The sequence below is a fragment of the Gloeophyllum trabeum genome, assembly GCF_000344685.1.
Source record: "Gloeophyllum trabeum ATCC 11539 unplaced genomic scaffold GLOTRscaffold_00005, whole genome shotgun sequence".
In the NCBI taxonomy this organism is placed as follows: domain Eukaryota; kingdom Fungi; phylum Basidiomycota; class Agaricomycetes; order Gloeophyllales; family Gloeophyllaceae; genus Gloeophyllum; species Gloeophyllum trabeum.
In genome coordinates this window covers 1,541,765-1,561,903 of record NW_006920414.1, presented here as the reverse complement: position 1 = coordinate 1,561,903, position 20,139 = coordinate 1,541,765, and the positions used below count along the sequence as shown (strand labels likewise).

The following is a 20,139-nucleotide window of genomic DNA, read 5'->3' as shown; positions in this document are numbered from 1 at the left end:
CAGTTTCCGATATCTTTGATTTACGTACTGAACGCCATGGCGGACTCTACGGCGCTCATAAACTCGGACCTCCCAGGCCTCACCCTCGTATCCAAAGGGAAAGTACGCGACATCTACAGCACCTCCTCGCCCGAATACCTCCTCTTCGTCGCGTCTGACCGCATATCCGCCTACGATGTCATCCTGCGCAATGTCCGTCGCCCTGTTCTTCAATGTAAACTCGATTTACCCTCGCTGCTGTAGGGAGTGCCGGAGAAGGGGAAGCTCCTGACCCAGATCTCCCTGTTTTGGTTTGAAAAGCTCAAGGACATCATCCCGAACCACTTTGTTACTGCCAATGTACAGGAGATGCCGGAAGAAGTCCGGCAGTACAAGGACCAGCTGGAAGGGAGGGCGATGCTGGTGAGGAAAGCGCAGGTTGTCCCGTTGGAAGCCATTGTACGAGGGTATTTAACAGGTGAGTGCATCACGAAAGTTGTATGGGGTACGGCTCGTTCTGAGCGTGTGTTGTCTTGCTAGGTTCTGGGTGGGCTGAGTATAAGAAATCCGGCACTGTCCACGGAATACCCCTCCCCTCCGGGCTTGTAGAGTCGCAGAAACTACCTGAACCTCTCTTCACTCCATCCACGAAGGCGGAGCAAGGCGCTCACGACGAGAACATCTCCCCAGAAACAGGTACGTCCTCGTACTTTGTACCGACACCACACGTACTCTGGCTTAACCCCTATATCAGCTGCAAAGTTGATCGGCGAGGACTTATACTCCCAAATCTCCTCCGTAGCAATCCAACTATACAAAACCGCAGCTTCCTACGCCGAATCGCGCGGCCTCATCCTCGCCGACACGAAGTTCGAATTCGGGCTCGTCCCCTCCACTACCTCGCCCTCCTCCCAGCAACTTATCCTCGTCGATGAAGTCCTCACGCCCGACTCCTCGCGCTACTGGCCACTGGAAGGTTACGCACCCGGCCGCGGGCAGCCCAGCTTCGATAAGCAGTACTTGCGTGACTGGCTGGTCCAGAATGGGTTCAAAAAGGGGCTGGAGGGTGGCGCGAATGGGGAGGGGTGGACGATGACCCCTGAGGTCGTCGAGGGAACGAGGAAGCGGTACGTCGATGTGGTGAAGATGCTCATGGGTGAAGAGGTGAGGTAAGTGGTGGATAGAGTCCGGTTGAGGGGGCTGTGCATGAGCGGAAATGAGAAGTATCTATTTTGTATCAATTATCGTTATCAATAGAGGGTTCGCACCCTGCATGAATTTACCTCGAGTGCACTTGCACTGGGAGACTTTATCAGACTATCATCCGATGCTCCAAACCGGTCGAGAAAACAAGGATCTCGCAGTGGGACTGAGGAAGACTGCACTAAAAGATATACTAGTAATGTACCTACTTACCTAACTTGCAGAGTGTCAGATTTTCTTCGCCTGTCCTTCCCTCTACGTGAACACTTTCAACACCGCCCACTCATACAGCGGCTCCGGCAACAAATCCCTCGCCATCTGACGGAGCAATGCATCCACACCAACCGTATACACCGGCTGCATCCACGGCTCCGTCAACGCATCCCGCACCGTCTTGCCCACGTTCACTTCCGGCGTCCCGAGCTCCATGCTCAACTCCACCATCTCGCGATTCCGCCGCATCATCTTCTCGTAGTCCCTCCACGCATTCGGGCGACCCGCGCTGGCGCTGGGGTATTCACCCGCCGACTGGACATCGGCTTTCTCGTCGTCAGATCGTGGTTGTGCATCGGGAAGAAGCGCGTTCCCGAGCGAGTCGAAGCCGATGGCGGTGTCGGAAGACTCGTAGGACGCGATGGCCTGTGCGATCTTGGGGCCTATGCCTGCGGTCGCGACGAACCCTGGACGGACCGTCGCCATCCGGATGCCGTGAGTCCTGCTCGTTTCGAGTGACCATGCGCGCGTGAGATTCTCTATGCCGGATTTGACGGCGTTGTAGGTGGTCCAGCCTGGCACAGCTGGATAACATGAAGATGGTTACGGTCGGCGAAGGAAGGGATTATTTATAGGGTACTTACGTGCGAAGCCGCCGAAGGAGCCGACATTCACGACTCTGCCTTGGAAACGTTTCAGGAGGGGGAAGAAAGCCTTCGTAACGTCGATGTACGCCATCAGATCGAGGTTCATCATGCGCTATTCAAGAGAGGTCAGTACTGGATCAAGGGGTGACAGTCGAAGACTTACGAGGATGTCTTCGCGAGAAGTCAGTTCCATCGGCGAGACCATGCAGAACCCGGCTACATTTACGACGGAGACGAATGGTTTCGCCTTCCAGTCTGAGGCGATGGCGTTGGTCACCGCCCGCACAGCAGACTGGATGCTCGATGGGTCAAGGACATCGCATACCACTGGAGTGAGAGATCCCAGAATCTGGGTTCCCGTTGGACTGGCCCTCAAGGCATTTCGGTATTCTTCGAAACGGAGGTTGAGGTCTTCGATGTCTTCCGCGTTCCTGTAAGGTGTGTCAACACGAAGGAGATGAAGAGAAACGAAAGGAACCCACTTGACACCTGCGAACACTGCATACCCACTTTCAGCTAACGTAAAGGCGATCGACCTCCCAATGCCATCATGAGCGCCGGTCACAAAGACCGCTGGAGTATACCCGTATTTGGGGCGTGGCCTCGTATGGTACGTCGGCGGGACCCCGCCCAGGAACAGGTAGAGGAGCCCGTAGTTGAGATAGTTGATTACAGAGGACCACCAGGCGTAAAGACGGTTCAGCGCATACAGCCCAAGAGAGGCGAAACTGAGCCAGGATCCGTTGGCGAAGTGCCTCTGCGTGGCTGGTGGGACATTGACTACTCTCTCGGTATACTTTTGATCAGACATTGTATGGTGGTGATGAGACGATGTAGGAAGTTGTACTGACACACCTGTCCTGCCGCTCTGTAGGTAGATCTATAAGGATTCCTGAGCCAGAGCAACTCCTTCGTGACGTCACAGGCTACGCAGGACGAGGAGCAGGACCGCGAACTGGGTTATCATATAGGAGAGAGATCAATGTGATATAAGGGCCTCTGAAGCAGCGCTGCACCGTAATACTAAGAGTATGCGGACAAGCCTGGGTAAAACAGTCTGAGGTGAAGGACATTGGACAGGTGAAAGGAGGGCGATCATTGGCTGGTTCTACTTCGGCAAGGTCCGCGGAAAATGCCGGTTCGACGGCATGCGACTGCCACACATTGGCCACTCATGGTGACAAGACAACATGACACTTATTTCACTCTCTTCTTCAAAGGCTTGAGGGATGAGGGGACGGGTATATTCTTGGAAGACAGACGGCCAATGTGCGAATGGGAGGAAAACCTCGAATTTGAAGTCCTGATACCCAGCTCGTTACGTGCTCTCAAGATGTTGAGGTGCAAGTTTTCTTCGCTGCTTGCAGCGGCTTCTTAGTGGTTAGAGAGAACGCTACGGTGGCACCATGGCAAGACAAAGAAAGTGTGCTCGTCTTCGGGTTAAGGTTGAATCGAGATTAATGTGCCGTTCACGTGGCAATGTGTCAGCAAACCATTGCCATTCGGCGTTCGGTCATTACCTGCAGCCTCTTGCCAGTCTACAGTCATGTTCCGCAGCGCACTCAGAGCCTCTGTACGTCGTTTTCGTGCATTTCACTGTTCTGCGTGACTGACATGTACTGCTTGCTGCTAGACATCCCTCTCCTTCGCCGTCCGGCGCACCGCAGCAGCCCCGAGGGCTACCGCACTTTCCCCGGGCCTCCAATTCGCCCGACGCTACCTCTCGAATGACGTCCGACAGAAAATACAACAAGCAGTGCAGTCTACACCAGTGGTGGTCTTCATGAAAGGTCAGATTCAATCCCTGTTGTTGTTGCTGCACCTTCTCAATGTAATGTTAACGGTATCAGGTACACCCGACCTGCCTCAGTGTGGGTTCTCGCGCGCTGTCGTACAAGTGCTTGATCTGCATGGAGTGCCACCGGAGAAGATGAAGACGTTCAATGTGCTGGAGGACTCGGAGCTGAGGAGTTCGATCAAGGAGTTCTCGTGAGTCCCTATACCTTCGCTCTCCCCGATCTGTGCATCCTGCCGTGCTCCCTGTGCGGGTTGTCCATCTCCACTTCTCATGTTCGTCGGCGTGTTACGTACACGTTCTTACTCCTATTGTCTTTAGGGACTGGCCTACTGTACCACAAGTGTACATCAATGGCGAGTTCGTCGGCGGATGTGACATCATCCTAAGCAGTACGTACTATCCCTCCCCTTCCCCTCCCTTTCCGCGCCACGCATCCACGGCCATCAACAACCCTTCTTGTACTAATTATCTCTCGCGCTTTAGTGCATCAATCAGGCGAACTAGAGAACCTGCTCGAGAAGGCCGACGTCATACCCAAAATCCCCGAGTCGGAGTCGCAGACGCAAAGCTCCGCCTCCAGTTCATGATTCCACCAGCGTCGTGGTTAGACGAGGTATCGTAGTATATAACGAGGATGTAATACTTGTGCATTTATCCACTTTTCTGGTTCACCGCTCAAGGATCGCTTTCTCCAGCTAGCCTATGGTTATCGACTCCCCGGCCGTCTTGTACAGCTTCGGTGAGGGCGCGCCTCCTGGCATGTGCCCGCCCCAGGTCAGTGAGCGTCATCTTCCGAGCGACTCCCCTAGTGGTGCTTGAAGGGGCGAGCATGATGGCACCATTAAAGTTCGGCGCGCTGGCAGTGACGAGACGACGTGGTGGATTACATTACGAGAGCTATATACAGAGCAACTACAGATGAACAGAAGAGTAGATATCAGCCTTGAGCTTGATTATGGAACACGAGAGTACAACAATAGCCTTGAGCTACACTGGAGGACGACAACACCACAAGACAAACGAAACAGAAAGGATGGCATGGATGATAGATAGCAATGAAGCGCGTGGAGGGAGATAGATCACAGAATATTCGTCGAGAGAAGATCCCGATCCCGAAATGAAATAGGGAAGGGAAATGACAGATACAAGACGTAGGAAAGCGATAACTCAACGTAAAAGATGCATATGGATAGCGATACGGCAACAGATAGGAACCAGCACAGAATGCAGTAGAGACGTTACGAGACGTGTTCGATAGATCCTTGAGATCCAAGTGGGTGTGGGGCGAACGAGAGTCCGATAAATTAGTGAGAGGAGACGCCGAGTAGTTTGCATGAGACAGCGGAGCGTGGAGGATCGTGCGCGATATGGGGTAGAACTTGAGAGTTCGAGATAGACGAAGGCCCTGAGATGCGATGTTCGTGTATGCGTATGGGTCGAAGCGCCACTGAGTCTGGCAAAGCCGGAATAGATGCGAGAGGAGAGAGTGAGCTGAACGATTGTGACGTTATTGCCGAAAAGCGATGGACAAGATCATCAAAGGAAAGTGCAAATTGATGGTGGAATGCAGCAATGTAGATGTGGCACCCAGAGGACGCTGTGGCGTTGGGGCTCCCACAGACGCAAGCGAGTGGTGCCGTCACTATCTCTAAGCGCAAGCGATAGTGGCGGTGGCACTATAACATCGACATATAAGCATGATGTGCGAACCAAGAACACGGTACGTGGCTTACCTCCAGCCCTAGCCTCCCTACTACTGGCCTGGTGCGACACCCGCCGAATCATTTCCCGGAATTTCTATAAAGTCGTCAAGGTTTGATTGCTCCTCTCCGCCGAAGTGTTGACCGTCCCCTCTCTCAACAGGACCTGCCGGAGGATGGCCCTCGTAAACGGGGACGCCTGCCTGGAAAAGAGTTTCTGGCGGAGAGCCCGCGTTCGTGAAGGTTAATCGGGAGAAGAAATGATGAGGACCGTCGCCGAGGCCAGGGTTCACAACCTGCGGGACCTGAGTAGCATCTGCCGACTCTGTGGATAACGTCCCAGTGATCGCATATTCAAAGGTTGCGGCGGAGGCCCCAGGCTGAGCGAAGTTGAAGGGGATGTATGCTCTAGAGAAAGGCGCGGGTTGGCCGGTCAGAGCCGTGATCGGCACTATGGCCAGGGGTTGCTGTCGCCTTCCAACGGAAGGAGCGCATGGCTGCGCCCAGTCTTGACCGTTCGAGGGATTGCTTTCTGGAAGACGCACAGGGTACTTAGAGGGGGCGGGGTCCTTGTGTGTAAGAATCGTCCGCATGCCCGGACGATAATCAGGGAAGGGGAAAGTTTTGCATGGGGTAGCAGGGGATGATGGTTGGTAGACGGATTCGGAATCTGATTCGGAATCAGGTTCGAGCAGCCACCTCTCGATGATGGGACTGATATTCGAATAAAATCCAGGTGGACCCCGTTGCGACTGTACTTTATACGACAAAGACTGGCGGTGTCGAGGGGGAGGGCCTGAAGTCATAGAACAGGTTGGAGGAACTCAGCAGTGAAAGATAAGCGAAGCGCACCCGGATTATAGATTGTTCTCCCAGGGGGAAGCTGGATACCAGCAAATGCCCGAGCAAGAGGGCTACAAATGGGGGGAGGTCGACCTTGGGAGTGGTTCTTAGAGGACTTAGACGTCCGCGAGTTTCTGCTCCGAGAATTTGCAGTTTTCTTGTTCTTATCAAGCTTGCTGTTGCGTGTGGGCCCCATACTGGCGCCTATGCGGGAGACTACAAGGAAACTAGTGAGCGTGGCACGCGGAAGGAAGTCTGTGGATCTATACATACGGGTAACACGAAGGAAGGAACAATAAGTAGAGATATTCCTTCGAATAGAAGAGCTGTACGATTACTAAAGCGGGCTTAGGACTGAATGAGAATGGTCGTAGAAGAGAGAAGGGATGTGAGGAGCAAAGCGTAGGATGCCGCGTATTTATACCGGACGGATCGCTTCGGTTCACAAAGTGACCAGGTTGATCACAGATCGATTGGCCTGGCGGGAGGGCCCGGGACTCTACGAGTGGTCTGATGGCATATCTGGGCCCGCTTGGTAAACTACCTCGCGTTTCCATTTTCAAGCTGGTTTCCAGGGTACTAATCAAGTGCTTTGTTCCCTTTTTGGTTTTGTAAAATTTCTGCAGTCATTGGGATCAGCAAGAGTATCCAATACGCGCATTGTCCTACGGGACAGTTGCAGCTTCCGCGGAACTCACGCTTTCCAGCTGAGGTTATCGTGCGATTGCCGACCAGGGAGGGAATCGAAGAACACCTCATCAGAACGACCCCGGTTTCTTGTAATAGCCTCCGCAGCAATGGAGTTCCTCATTGATGCATATCACCGGTCCGCCTGGGGTGGTCTACTCGGAGAGACACCAAATTCATGAGGGATGTACCTAGTGATGGAGCTCACAATCACCGGAATTTGGGCGTCTTTGGTACCTCTCTGGTGGGTTGAGATATTCGCATGAGCAGAAGGCCAATTTGAGCGGATATACAGTTCACTGCGATGCTGCTCACGTTCGCCAACCGACGTAGATATGCATCACTCAGCACATCGGGACTAAAGCTTCCGAAGTCGACGACTGCAGGGCGCTCTGTCGCGTCCTTCAACTTCCTCAGAGCCTGCGTAACGTACGTTTTGATACAGACAGCTAGGATTCCATCGACGAAGGTGACATGCTCATGGATTAGGATAGTACTGACATACTGCACTTATCACCTAGACGCCGCCAGCTTTGTGGGCCAATCAGACGGGATCGGAAATTCCCGATGCAGGCCGGTGATTTCTAGCCCGAACCACCAGAATAGAGAGTATTTGCAGGAGGCGAAGTGGACACTTTTTCCGCTTAGCAGACAGCCCACTTCGGATAATGCGAATGCACCATAAACTCCAAAAATATGATATTCTGCACCACCTACCCATTCGCATTGGGTGTATACCTACATACATATAGGGTAATATACTGTGTCAAAGTTTCCACTGCATCCCCAGCCTTTTCCGCGAATGGCCCCGACGCGCACCACTGTTGTTTTCACTTCGCCTAAGATCTCGTGTCAGATCAGATAGCTAAAGTTGACTTCGCCTCCTGCAAATACTCTCTAATGTCCCACAGAAACCAGCGCAGCGCGTTGATACAAGAACGCACTAAAATAGGTATATATCCTCATATGACATAGTGAAGATGGAGAAAGGCTAGAAGTCATATGGGTTGGGTAGGCCACCATGCCGTAAACAATGGCGTCTCAGCATCATCGATTTACCCTCAAACGCGATGATGGCCATCATGGAAGGCGAGCTGGCTTGCCCACTCAGGGTTGGCTGAACCTGGTTCGAGTTGGCGGAGGGATACTAGAGACCCTGATCGAGTAAATTGGACAAGTCCTCTCAACCCTGCTGTCGTAAATACCTCCGTCATTGAACGTCAGGCCGCCCCGCAGGCTCTCAAGCGACCACGAGCGCTGTATCCTGTCCGAGTTTGAATTTGAGTCCCTAATGAGCTGAGCGTAAATCGGCGACGATGCGGAACGGTATAATACGCCCTCTCTCAGCAGGCGACTTGCAGAAACAAAATCTTTAGGGCCGGTGGAACGCACTGGACGCGTTCAGAGGGGAACACTCAGGAATAAATCATAATTTACGATACGGGGAAAAAATGACAAAGGGAACAGAACCAGGAGAGCGCAGAGATATCTGTCATATTAGAGAATCGACTATGGAAGGACGCAGGGGATGCGTATTCAAATGGCGTCCGGACCAATGAAGGGAAGGCGCGGCGCGGGAGAGCAAAAGGTACCCAACAGACAAGGGTTATCTCCGGAATATCCGCCCCGAACGCTTGTGCTCACCCACGACGGAATAATCAGGCTCTGCTACAGCATGTAACGGTCCATATCGAACAGTGCTTCCAAGGGCACTGGTGCAAAAACACCTGAGGGATAGGAAGCGGCAGTAGGAGCTGATGGACCTAGTAGGGTACGTGGTGTAGGTGGCACAGGAGGGATAGGGATCGCAGTCTGTCCGAAGCCGTTGTAGACAGGGAAAACTGGATTGTGGACCCAATGTGACTGGAGGAGCGCCTGGGATGTAGTAGGATGCGATGGCGAAGGATATTCCGGATACGCCGAAGGCGAATAAGAGGGCGACGAGTTAGGGAAAGTGCCGGGAAGCAGTGGAAAGGGGTGTTGTATGATACCCGGGGCCAACCATGGCTGATGGTCCCCCATCAAGTAAAAGGACGCCGGACTTTCCCAACTCTGTCCATCAACAGGCATGACATCGTTAGCCTGACCCTCCCCTACAACAGAATCGTCCAAGGCACCCTGCAGGGTACCTTCTCCATTTCTGGCCGCTTCTTCCTCTTCTAAGCCCGATCTCGCCTCCGAGTCAGAGCCAGAGTCAGTGTTTGACTCTGATTCGGAATCTGAACCAGCCTCGCTATAGTTCGGCCTTCGCTTTCGAGGCCTGAGGCGGGAGACTATGCTGTCCTGAATGCGCCAAGATGAAATTAAGCCCTGTTAGACAGCCCAGGCATCCCAATAAATAACAATAATGAAACGTACTGGTGACGATCCTCCAGCCACCAGGAGCGTCGAATCCACCTGCTCGCGCTGAACACGACAACGACAACGAGGGCGAGACCGAGGCCGAGACCGACGAAGAGGTGTGACAACAGACGGGGAGCCCGGAGAACGGGGAGGGCCTGGATAACCGGAGGGACTCGCCTCTTTCTCCTTAGTGTGCATTGGACACTTTATCGGCGCATGCGCGCAGCGGGGAAATATCGCTCGGACTTGTTGTAGTTCGGCCTCCGATGGTTTCACTGTGAGCGGCTCTGGAAGCCCCTCAAGAGTGCCTGTATGCTGGTATTCTTCTGCCAGCGCGCACTGGACAATCGTCCCATTAGACTTCTTAATATGTCGCTTCCACGGCCAACTATACATCAATCTATGGTGTTATGCGTGTAAGTACAGAGGTGGACACCACAGGAGATTGACACGTACTCATGCCCACAGCCAAGACACCATACGGGTATCCTCCTCTTCCCGGTTCCCGTAGATGCATCTGTGTATGGTTCATCCGTCGAGCTGCATGAGCTCCTTATCTTGCGAGAACCTTCTGGTCGACTTGATTGCGTACGAGTTCGTTTCGCTCTGGCCATGAAGGATGAATGCTGAAAATTGCACAAGGCGATACACAATAAGGATGGAGGTTTCAACCAGGGAAAAGGACGGCACGGGGACTCAGGCAAGACGGGCGCGCAGATGACGAGTGAAGTTCGGCGTGGTGCCAGCATGCCCAGAATTTATAGAGCGGCGGGATATTTGGTCATATTTTCTTCTTACCTTGAAGGCACGCTTCCCAAGCGCGAAGCTCAATTCAGTTGCTGCTGCTAGCCGATTCAGGATGAGCAACGATAGAGCTTCGTCGCCGAGGCCACCCTCCCTGGATTTGAACGCAGGACCAGGCACAAAGGCGGTGCTGTGAAAGAACACAAACCAGCGGAGGATCCAAGCGTCGCAGGCAGGCGAGATTCGATGTCGAGATCATCCCACTCCCTTGACGTCGCCTAAGGGAGGATAGGTCCGCCCGAGGTTTCCGGGTCCGTGCAGGCATGGGGGTCGCTTTTCCATCAGTGCTTCTTCGCCTCCGGAAGCATTTTCGTGTGGCATCGCCCCTAAAAATAGGGAGCCTTGCCCTTGCAGTGCTTTACGTAGAGCAAGCCAGGACAATGTCCAAGCGTTGGTCAGCTGGGCACGCCTATCGATGGAAATAAATGCATCCTGAGAGATTGCCGCTTGAGGATATGTCAGCTCACCAGAATAAGTAGTGGAAGTGGTTGGGACAAAGCGGTGACCATACTGAAACAATGGCTGGAAATGATCCGAATCCGTGCCTATCTATTCAGTTCAGGTTGGTGTGGGGTTACTCCTTCTGGCGACGGAGACCAGCACGACATAACGACGCATACTCTTGCTGCGCGGCGCTATGTCAAGTCGGGTGGCATACTGTCCTTGACCGTCTAACGAGCCTCCCCTGGTACACGCACCTTTGAGTGTCATTTTTCTCGTTCGCAGCCAGCATGCTGGCCGTTCCTGTTGTCGGCTGTCCATCAGACAATCGTCGAAGACCTCACTCGTACAGGTGGCATCCCACCTCGAGAGGCACCCCAATTCCTGCCGAATGGCGGCTGATGCTCTTCACGCGTCCAGAGGCGACCACAGAGGTGAAGATTACGCGCCCCTTCTCATTCCTGTTCACCGGACGAGGGACTTCAGTTCCTGGAATTTGAGCGCACTGAAAGGCGATTGATTCTTCTTACTTGTAAGAGTTTTGCGTGAGTCCTGAGCATATATCGTTGTCGACAGTCGAGCTTAATCATGCCTTCTAATGAAGCCATGAATCCCAAGGGCCTAAAGTAATGTTTCCTCAGCGATGTTCCTCAGCGATGCTCCCAGTCAATGCTCTAGGTGAGACACCGAAGTGACACTCACTACGTCTAGCACCGACAAACGGCTGCTCGTCTTCCACAGTTCATAGGAGACATGATGTCTTCTGTGTCGCGAGCTCCGCTTAAATAATCAAGATCTTGCATCCAAGTACAGTCCGATCCTGGGGATGCGAGACTAGGCAGGCTGGGTTTCGACATTTGAGCGTCAAAGACGGATGTGAGCTCGGCAAGTACGCGTCTATAAGCGTTACGGAGTCATGCTTTTTGACCGCTCCCTCTTCATAGCACTCCGTTGTGCGTCCCTCTCGACATTAAGCTCGTTACGCCACTCCTCATGCCCGCGTTTACGTCCCGCCGCGAGAGCCGCCTTCCCTGAGGCTGGAGGTAGTACTCAAAATCAGCCTCGAGGGTACCTGGAGCGATAGGCGGGCTTCGTGTCCTATGCGCAGACAATGGTGCCACCTACCGTGCCCTGTGGAGGCTCTGACGGATGTCATTGTGGCAAATTGACGCTGCACGGTGAGACCACGCGCTTTGATATAAGGACGAAGCATTGACTGATGACTCCAGCACAGTTGTGTATCATTCACCGTCCTGCCGACCTCAGGAAGAAGCAATGGCGTAGGAGGCCACGTCAGAGCGGCAGACACCACATTAACGAGACAGAAGGCAGGGGCGTACGCTCAGCAACGCCCTAACCTTGCCCTGTGCTACAGAAGCACCTCCTCTGCACCGCGTTTTTGATTTTCAAATATTCCTCTCAGATTCGCAGATATCTTCCGCCCCCCCCAGGCTCCCGCCCAGCTTCTCTCTCACCTGCGAACGTTTTACCTTTATCGGAGTCGGGCGACCTCGTCCTGAGCAATTTCAGGTGGGGGGTGGTGGATTCACGGGGCTGAGGACAGCTACTTGTGTGTATCGACGGAAATGGTTCGCGGACTCTTCCATTTGCCCCACTATGACCTTGATAACCCTGGAGTTCAACGTTCAACCCTCTCTCTGTATGCTGCTCGTTCAGAGTGCAATGGTCGCAGTCAAGTCGCAGTCGGATGCGCCCATGGTACTCGACTGGACGTGCATCGCACTCGTATAGCTGATCTACTGTGCATCGCGATCGTTCTAGCCCAACGGGCTCGTGAAGCTACTGTTGTACGGTAACACGCTCTGTCCAGCCTCCTGTACGCCTTCTGTCAAGTCTCGGCAGGGCGGACAAATCGCAAGATAGAAGGCATTGCTTCTGGCGATGCATCTATACATAAGCAACAATAGCTCTGTTCAAGATGTCAAAATGAAGACAACGAAGCAGGCTAAGCTGGGACAGCAGACAACGAAGCAGGCTAAGCTGGGACAGCAGACAACGCCTTGCGTGGCGCGTCAACGTGTAAGGTCAGATCTCTTCATATAATCTCAATCACTGACGGCCAGATTCTATAGGCAGATACACTAAGCGTTAACCACCCTGGCCGGAACATGGAGCATAAACACTCACCCAGTCAACCCCACCAACGACTGTATCAATGCCCATATGAACGGCACCCACGTCGACATCGAGAACCCTCCTGCCTTGTACAGCCCATATACCACACAACCTAGGACGGCACTCCCAACTACGGCGCTCGCTACAGCGAAGACTGCATACGTGAGAAGAACGAGCAGGGCGAACGTGATGCGCGAGCGGCGAGGATTGGGCCGGGTGCTGGACAGCGTCGGCGGAGCCAAGGGCGCGAGTGTGGGGGACAGTGGGTATTCAGAATATACCTTCTCTACGGCTGCCTTCGGTCGATGTGACGGGGGGAATGAGAGGTTGAAGAACGCGTATGTCCCAGCTAAGAAGAAGAAGGGCGTCGAAAAGATCAGGATCCAATAGAACGTGAATCTGTAGACGTCTGTACCATAGCTTAGCCATCTGACGGGGGCATTCCCAGAACACACACCTGATAGATTGTCGAGATACACTCCTCCCGGCTGCCTGGGACCTCGGTGCTCGACGCGAGACAGCTCAAGAGAAATGTCGTATAGAGATGGGAAGTTGGGAGACTGGGCCGACATCGTTAGAGCAATGAGTTGCAGTTATTGCGTTACATAGGGGAACGATAGTGATGGCGCCTCAAGGCCGTCACAGAAGGCTGGAGAGTATCAGGTCCAATGGATCCGAATCACGCAAGAAGGAATGCCAGTGATTGTGGCGTCAGCCCCTGCGCCGGCAATTGCCGCTCAGCCCAATAGTTTGCTCTGCAGCTCGTTACCTGGCCATGGACTGCTCCAACAATGCATTGATAAATAGTCGCGGGTATATTCTGAAGCTAGCAAACTAGGAGACATCTACTATAGCTTCTACGTATGGCGACACAAGTAAGAAAATAAAGACGTATCCTCCATGGGGAAGAGACCAAGCCAGAACACAACATCTGGATACTTCCACAATAGTTGTGAACGTATGAATGAGAAAATTACGTGAACTTAAGGAAAGCAATTTGCAGGACATGACGGTGGGGGAATGCTGCGGTGGCCCCTGATGATTGACCAGGAAAGCTGTGCCGAGCTAGACGCCACACGGCATAGAGAAGTGGCGGCGGTCCTGAACAGAGAGCTAAGCTGAGAATGTGGCAAACGAGCGAAACCCTTCGTACCTTTTCATGCGCTATGTGGAGCCCGGTCTTGATCTTCCTTCCTCTTGCCATCTCTCTCAAAGGCCTCGAAATCAAAGAAATTCAACCATTCTCGCACATGAGGCGGGGGCACGCGAGGATCGAAAGTCATTTCTTGTGGAGGCCCTCCGTACGGCCAGGACCCAACCAGATACCAGAGCAGTATGTTCTGCTCTTCAACGGCCTCTTCGCTGTAGCGAACGTCGCGCCTCAGTGCCCTATCAAGCAGGGCGGGTGCGAGTTGATAAATGTACGCCGCCCTACGGTCAGGACAAGCAGCATCCAGGTGCGGCTCGCGAGGCTGCGCAGCGACACACTCATCTCGGGAAAACGTGGCTGAAGGTTCTCCTGGAGCGACTTCGTGACATTGGATGCCCTCTTCCGAGCCTGGGGACGGATTCCGCAAGTCTCCGTCGTCCAAAGCAAAAGTCGATGCCACATTAGGCCCCACAAGTGGGGACGGTGAGAGGCCCTCATTGCCTCCAACACCACCCGTTGTTTCCGCCGCCTGATTAATGGACGAGGAGCTTCTTGCAGGGACGGAAGAACATGAAGGTGTAGAGGGACCAGCGGCGGAAGGGTCTGCAGGTGTGGAACAACTTGCCGACGCAGAAGAACATGCTGACGTGAGATGGGAGTGGGGTAACGCGGAAGGTTCTCCATTCGAAGACGGCAAGGTGGCTTCGGAGTGGGACTCAGCCGATGACTCGGCGGACGGCGAGTCAGGAGGGTATCTGAACTCGATTCTATCCTGGTATGTCATGGTATCATGACCTTCCGGAGCCTCGCATGGTGTCTTTCGTCTGAAATGACGCTGAATACTGTCTTCGCGCTTCAGACTAAAAGTTATGTGAGCTTCGTCAGTCCAGAAGTGTCAAGCAGCCTACATACACGCAGAAGCACCTGGCGCACCTATACTCGCGCCTAGAGGGAGGGGTTGGTTTCTTGGAGGGCTGTTGATGGTTTGAGTCGTCACGGGATCTTGGCCGCTTGATGGCCATCTTTTGTGTAAGGTAGGAGAGCGGGAGTGGCAGTGGCAGTGGTTCAAATTGGAGTCCAGGAGTACTGGAGAGACGGAGAAGGGGATTATTCCACCAAAGCGGAGTCCTAAGCTACATTTATACGCGCCATAACAAAGGGAAGGGATGCTGCATCGCGACCCTTGCACGTGAAGCTGGAGGAGACCAAACGAGCGGGTCGGAGAAGGGAAGCCACCATATATTTCAATATGCATTCTTCGCCTGGTGGACGCGCATAAACATCGTCAGATAAGCCTCGGCTTGAGGATTGTCCAATAATGGGGCATGCAGCGAGGAGCGCCAGCAAATTTGCAACGACGAACCGAGTCGAATCCAGATTCAACTGCACAATGGGTGATGAGCCATCATTTTCCTTTTTGGCTTATAATCGTGCCGCCTGTGCGCACTCGGATCAGAGCGCGTCTCACCGAGGGAAAGAACAAGTCTGCGGTTCTCGGTAGAGTGAATTTGCCACATTATAGTCAGGCCTCCCTCGTCGCCCCACAAGTAACTCTTCCATCCAGTCCAACCGAGATGCGCCGTAGGAAATAAGAACCTGGTAATGAGAGACATCGATGGCAGTTTGTGGAAATTGCATTGACAACCGAATTCAGCACAAGGGCATATCGAGGGTGTGGCTTGCGTCCTTGAATTGGTTTGTCAGAAGCAGCGGAACGATCGAGCTGATGGGCCATCTTTCCTGTATTATTCGGAAGTGGCCACTCAGGGTCGTCGAACCTATGCCAGCAAGACTATAAATTCCGCGTGGGTGCGTGTATGATAAGAAATAGGTTAATTGTCCGTAGATCTCCGCCGCAAGGAGGTAACCAAGAGGCGACGACTTTGTCCAGTGAGTTGGTTCTGGCTAGCCTGCTTGGAAGTTGTGGCCGCCAAAGCGCTTGGGTAACACCGCGGAGTGGCACGAGAGAATAATCTGAGCAGCCTACAACACTGCTTGACGCGATCGTCAGCCAGCATTTTCGGATACTCGAGCTCATCGAATGTGATGTTCGTCCCATCGAGCTGCTTTCCGCCCTTTCTGCTTCTCATTAGTGCTACGTCTTCTGGGGGAGAGGAAGCGTCGCGCCCACCCTGTGTTACCATGCAAGCGGCGTCGTGAGCTCGGCCTTCTCCTCATGCCAGCTCAGCAAACTGGCGCGTAGAGGTCACGCTGTTCAATCAAAGAGGTTCGAATACTGCCCTGGATTGTTGATTGACGTACGAACGCTCGCCGAGTATTCAACCAAAGGTGATGTTAAAGCAACAGTCCCGCCTCCGTCTGACGTCGTATAAAACAAGTGAGCGGGGCATACGTAGCTCTTTCAAAGGGTCCTCAGAGCTTCTGGCTACTCTTCCTGCTCATGCTACTCGAGGACCTTGACAATCGTAAGTCCGGAAAAAGGGAGAAGCACCAAATAAACACGTACTTTGCACTCTTCGACGAAACCCTGTCGGCATCGTCCTTCAGTCTGGTGATTAGGCGAGGAACTTCGTTCCGACTCAACACAACAGGGAAGTGCCAATTGCTTCAGCCATGTTCTGTCGATACTTACGGTGTTTGTAATCACCATTAATACTGCGTCTAATCATTCAATTGAACCAGACGACCGTACCACCGGCGCCCTGCACGAGATGCGGGAAAGGCGTCCTAGCAGCATTGAAAGACTAGATGCAGAAGAATGGCGACTGGAGCTACGTCGATCCGGGCGGAAATCGTATCCATTACAGGTTCACTGGGAAAACCGGATAACGGAGAGAGAGGCTCAACTTGAACACTACCACTGCAGGTGAGTATTGTCGCTTCCGGGGGTATCTCAGAGATATGAACGTGCTCAGAGGTTGTAACGCTCATGCGGCGGTGGGACTTGCTGGATACTCGCACCTCTCTTGTGTCTTGACTCTTGTAAGCTTACCAGTGAGACAGAGATTGCGACTTATGACGTCATCGATTCCGGTGCGGAATTCGAATCTCCGCCTTTCTCTTCCAAGAGTCTGCAGCGGAACGCATAAGGAGGTATGTTTTTCTAAAGCTGCTGAATGTTGCTAGCCGTACCGATGCTCAGCAACGATGAGTATTTTGTTCGCTCAGGCGGTGAAGCTACTACCCTTATTCGATGATCATGACATCCTTCAGTGCCGCGGACTGTGCAACTCGAAGTTCACGCACTTGTCCGGAGCGTGACCTGTAGTCCGTATCTCTGACCTGCAGACCAACCTGAGACCTCAGCGAAGGATAAGTTACCCTGTGTTTTAGCGATGACTTGTATAGTTGTCTTTCAGCAGGAACATCCCCCCCAATGAGGTCTACCTGCTGAAAGTTCAAATAACGGGCGTGCACGGAAAGCCTGCGAATTAGTCGAGAGGGCCTTCTATAGCATTATATGTAGAGTACAGAGGACTAGATATGCTAGCAGTACTACGGAAAGGGCAATGTCATGAAAGTATGATCCTGTACGTATGGTAACGCCAACTCCTCAAGCATAAACAAATAGCGAAAGGATCGATGAAGAGACACAGATGGGACGAGGCACAGATTCGCTAGCATGAAGGAGCCGAACGAGGTGGAGGGCCTTCAACAAGAACTGCCGGGCTAACTTGTATCGCGACGACGGATCAGTGACAGAGACACAAGTGACACGTCGCCCAGCCCACGTTTGACACAGCAGTGGCACGACAGATCTCTTCCACGCTTTAACCCAAGTCCAAGCACCCTGACACCCTTCACCAGATATTTTCTTCAGTCAAACAGCGAACAGTATAACGACAAGTCAATGTCCTCGGCCGGCGGGACATCCTCGCTGCCAGCTGCAACCACAGAAGAGGATGGCTCCTCATGTTGTTCGTCGGCCACCAATAAAGTCGAATCGCCCCCAATGGAAATGGCGTCCAAGATGTTGACTGACAAGCCTTGGGCGGGGGGCTCAGGCTGGACGAGTGGCAGGCGCCCGTGGCCCGTGGCATGGAAGCTACCCACTGCAACGAGCGTAGCAGGGTGTTGGGAGAAAAGTAGACTCAGCGATTCAGGTGCTGCTGCCGAAGCACTGCTGCCTCTATAAGAGCCTGAAGCCAGTCCGTTGTCTATCGGTGGAAAGCCCCGTAATGGTAGGTCCTCGAGCATGTGAAGGGGGACGGGAGGAGTGGCCGGCCTGGCAGCGGCTGGTCTATCTGATCGCGCCAAATCTGGAGCTGGACGATCGCCGTTCTCCAGTCTAGGAATGTCCAGTCAGACAACATAATAGCGAACGGCCAGAGCAACCCTCACGATCTTAGCCACTCAGCTTCTGGGATAGGTCTGTGTTCGATACCCCTTTGATAATCGAGATGCCAAGGGCATTGGTCCCCTATTACGAGGCCATTATGGATATGCTTTCTAGCTACATACAACCGCGCGTAGCTGTAGAAGAAAGTCAGATGTATGGAAAAGAACTTCGACGCGACGTGATATTTACTCTCTTCCACATCCCCCACAATAGTGTCGGCACTTGCTTGGCGGGGGGTGGCCTTGTTCTTCCTGACCAGAGCTTCTAAGGACCTTAGAATGCTCGTCCGCGCGGTTCAGGTCATCGTCCGAGGTATTGCTTCTTTTTGGCATTTTGAAGGCGTCTGAGTGGGCGAGGCTGGAGAGGTTTCGGAGAGGGAGGAAAATGAGTCGTGAGGAACTCGTAGAAACTTGGGAATTTATACGCGTCAGAACAAAGGAAACCAATTTCCGACGCGCGCGTCCCTGCACGTGCGGCAAGCTTTGAAAATCGTTGAAGTAAATTTGGGAACGACGCCATCAGGAGATTCCGGATCAAGCGGTGTGAAAGAGGGCAGAGGCAGATACGGCCTAAGACAGGAAATGTGGTAACCAACGCAGGAGCACATATCTGTTCCCACGAGGGTTTAGTCGGGGGACAAAGCCAACATTGGTGCAGCCAGATGCTCCCAGCCAATAGACAGCAAGATAGACGATGATTTGGATATTCGCCCCGCGAATTCCTATCCGAAGGCTAACCCAGAGAATGAGGCGGTCCTGAAAGACCTCTCGAACTACTGTTCAGCGATGTGTCGTACGGAGGATTCGCTCATAGTTTTCGGCCGCTCGTCTAAGCCGTCAGATGGTCCGACAAGCCGCTCCTACGTGATATACCATTTGTTTTGACTCGGGCAGAGAGACTGGCTTCATAGTGTCCTGCTTGTAGAGTAAGTGGTCGGAGGAATTGCTGTGTTTGATATCAGTATTGTGGGGCGGATTGGGAACAAGGTCGCGGTGGCGTTTTGATGCTGAACACGCGAAGTTGGCAGTGGCCTGTGGCGATGCATTGTATTCAAAAAGGAGCCATTGGACGTTGCGGGCGACATTCAATAGCTCCGCGCGCTCCGCTTTCATTCAGGAAATCTGGTGATGAACGCGTCCAAAGGAAACCTCAGGACCAGATGTGGCCGTAAGTTTGATTTTTCTGTGGCGATAAGGCAAAGGACTGTCCCGAAACCGTACGAGCCTCTGGTGTTCGAGCGCTCTCTTGATGAATGATTCTGTCTGACGTCGCGTGTTAGCGTACACCCACGCTGCGAGGTCAGAATAGCCTATCCAGAGAGGTTAACACCCTAGAACACCCCATATCCTTTCGATGGTTGAAATCTCCATTCATGCAAAGAGAGCGTGAATGTGGAATCCCCGCATGGAGAGTGAGGGGCGTTACTCCTTGATGAGCGCTTGTGAATCTAAGGCCTGAAGGGACCTATATCATTGAGCCGTTTCATATTTTCCGCTTGCGGAACGCCTGACGGAATCTTGCGTTTGTTCTGATCTGTGCTTTCATTATATGCAGCGTGATAACAGCACTCGAGCGGAATCGGGAATCGGGGGATCACGGTAGGCCTGTTAATGCAGCATCCCGGTTTTCTCTCTTTGGTGAGCGCGCAGTGGCCCCGAGGGCTGTAGTGCGTTTAGAGGCTCGAGATTTGATTCTTAGCACATCTTCTGCAAGAAATAAGAGCACTGAACATATGTCCGTTCAGTGGAGTCCAGTCTCAATAGATCCAAATGAACCGAAGAACATACATGTATGTAGCGGATGAGTAGCAAGTACTAGCAACGGAGTCGAACTTGTAACTTTATAACCACCCTAACCTCAGGTCCCCCGCACTTCGGAATCATTCCATTACTGTT

The 20,139-nt window shown here is 53.0% G+C and overlaps 8 protein-coding genes across 8 annotated transcripts; 2 read left to right on the top strand and 6 right to left on the bottom strand.

Moving 5' to 3' along the window:
• Positions 1 to 36: 36 nt before the first annotated feature.
• GLOTRDRAFT_105419 (SAICAR synthetase) lies at positions 37 to 1,152 on the top strand (the record flags this gene model as incomplete). The annotated part of the gene is made up of 4 exons (XM_007867071.1): positions 37 to 192; positions 244 to 457; positions 520 to 675; positions 734 to 1,152. The coding sequence occupies 4 exons, from the start codon at positions 37 to 39 to the stop codon at positions 1,150 to 1,152; spliced, it is 945 nt and encodes a 314-aa protein (XP_007865262.1).
• A 164-nt stretch (positions 1,153 to 1,316) lies between these two features.
• GLOTRDRAFT_138248 (NAD P-binding protein) lies at positions 1,317 to 2,853 on the bottom strand (the record flags this gene model as incomplete). Its single annotated transcript, XM_007867070.1, has 4 exons — positions 1,317 to 1,979; positions 2,040 to 2,154; positions 2,206 to 2,473; positions 2,525 to 2,853. 4 exons carry the CDS (start codon positions 2,851 to 2,853, stop codon positions 1,438 to 1,440), a joined length of 1,254 nt encoding a protein of 417 aa, XP_007865261.1. The 3' UTR covers positions 1,317 to 1,437.
• Positions 2,854 to 3,566: 713 nt separating this feature from the next.
• On the top strand, positions 3,567 to 4,536 carry GLOTRDRAFT_59864 (glutaredoxin). Its single transcript, XM_007867069.1, has 5 exons — positions 3,567 to 3,615; positions 3,676 to 3,832; positions 3,893 to 4,031; positions 4,159 to 4,229; positions 4,324 to 4,536. Exons 1-5 carry the CDS (start codon positions 3,589 to 3,591, stop codon positions 4,425 to 4,427), a joined length of 498 nt encoding a protein of 165 aa, XP_007865260.1. The 5' UTR covers positions 3,567 to 3,588; the 3' UTR covers positions 4,428 to 4,536.
• A 1,057-nt stretch (positions 4,537 to 5,593) lies between these two features.
• GLOTRDRAFT_92962 (uncharacterized protein) lies at positions 5,594 to 6,654 on the bottom strand (the record flags this gene model as incomplete). Its single annotated transcript, XM_007867068.1, has 2 exons — positions 5,594 to 6,336; positions 6,393 to 6,654. 2 exons carry the CDS (start codon positions 6,652 to 6,654, stop codon positions 5,594 to 5,596), a joined length of 1,005 nt encoding a protein of 334 aa, XP_007865259.1.
• A 2,084-nt stretch (positions 6,655 to 8,738) lies between these two features.
• On the bottom strand, positions 8,739 to 11,266 carry GLOTRDRAFT_92961 (uncharacterized protein; the record flags this gene model as incomplete). Its single annotated transcript, XM_007867067.1, has 7 exons — positions 8,739 to 9,353; positions 9,429 to 9,801; positions 9,870 to 10,039; positions 10,212 to 10,347; positions 10,916 to 10,971; positions 11,023 to 11,163; positions 11,189 to 11,266. 7 exons carry the CDS (start codon positions 11,264 to 11,266, stop codon positions 8,739 to 8,741), a joined length of 1,569 nt encoding a protein of 522 aa, XP_007865258.1.
• Positions 11,267 to 12,496: 1,230 nt separating this feature from the next.
• Positions 12,497 to 13,479, bottom strand: GLOTRDRAFT_138246 (uncharacterized protein). Its single transcript, XM_007867066.1, has 3 exons — positions 13,252 to 13,479; positions 12,807 to 13,203; positions 12,497 to 12,745 (listed from the first exon to the last, which is right to left on the bottom strand). The coding sequence occupies exons 1-3, from the start codon at positions 13,364 to 13,366 to the stop codon at positions 12,715 to 12,717; spliced, it is 543 nt and encodes a 180-aa protein (XP_007865257.1). The 5' UTR covers positions 13,367 to 13,479; the 3' UTR covers positions 12,497 to 12,714.
• A 234-nt stretch (positions 13,480 to 13,713) lies between these two features.
• On the bottom strand, positions 13,714 to 14,999 carry GLOTRDRAFT_120981 (uncharacterized protein). Its single transcript, XM_007867065.1, has 3 exons — positions 14,857 to 14,999; positions 13,948 to 14,804; positions 13,714 to 13,895 (listed from the first exon to the last, which is right to left on the bottom strand). The coding sequence occupies exons 1-2, from the start codon at positions 14,964 to 14,966 to the stop codon at positions 13,952 to 13,954; spliced, it is 963 nt and encodes a 320-aa protein (XP_007865256.1). The 5' UTR covers positions 14,967 to 14,999; the 3' UTR covers positions 13,714 to 13,895; positions 13,948 to 13,951.
• Positions 15,000 to 17,721: 2,722 nt separating this feature from the next.
• On the bottom strand, positions 17,722 to 18,576 carry GLOTRDRAFT_92958 (uncharacterized protein; the record flags this gene model as incomplete). Its single annotated transcript, XM_007867064.1, has 3 exons — positions 17,722 to 18,193; positions 18,247 to 18,378; positions 18,434 to 18,576. 3 exons carry the CDS (start codon positions 18,574 to 18,576, stop codon positions 17,722 to 17,724), a joined length of 747 nt encoding a protein of 248 aa, XP_007865255.1.
• Between the last annotated feature and the right edge of the window lie 1,563 nt (positions 18,577 to 20,139).

Bases quoted from the DNA above. Each gene is read 5' to 3' on its own strand.
- GLOTRDRAFT_59864 (XM_007867069.1), top strand. From the start codon at position 3,589: ATGTTCCGCAGCGCACTCAGAGCCTCT. The intron at 4,032-4,158 runs GTGAGTCCCTAT...TATTGTCTTTAG, and splicing joins AGTTCGATCAAGGAGTTCTC to GGACTGGCCTACTGTACCAC. The intron at 4,230-4,323 runs GTACGTACTATC...CTCGCGCTTTAG, and splicing joins ATGTGACATCATCCTAAGCA to TGCATCAATCAGGCGAACTA.
- GLOTRDRAFT_138246 (XM_007867066.1), bottom strand. From the start codon at position 13,366: ATGTCGGCCCAGTCTCCCAACTTCCCATCTCTATACGACATTTCTCTT. The intron at 13,204-13,251 runs GTGTGTGTTCTG...GCTATGGTACAG, and splicing joins GTATCTCGACAATCTATCAG to ACGTCTACAGATTCACGTTC. The intron at 12,746-12,806 runs GTGAGTGTTTAT...ATCTGCCTATAG, and splicing joins TCGTTGGTGGGGTTGACTGG to AATCTGGCCGTCAGTGATTG.
- GLOTRDRAFT_120981 (XM_007867065.1), bottom strand. From the start codon at position 14,966: ATGGCCATCAAGCGGCCAAGATCCCGTGACGACTCAAACCATCAACAG. The intron at 14,805-14,856 runs GTATGTAGGCTG...CATAACTTTTAG, and splicing joins TGCGCCAGGTGCTTCTGCGT to TCTGAAGCGCGAAGACAGTA.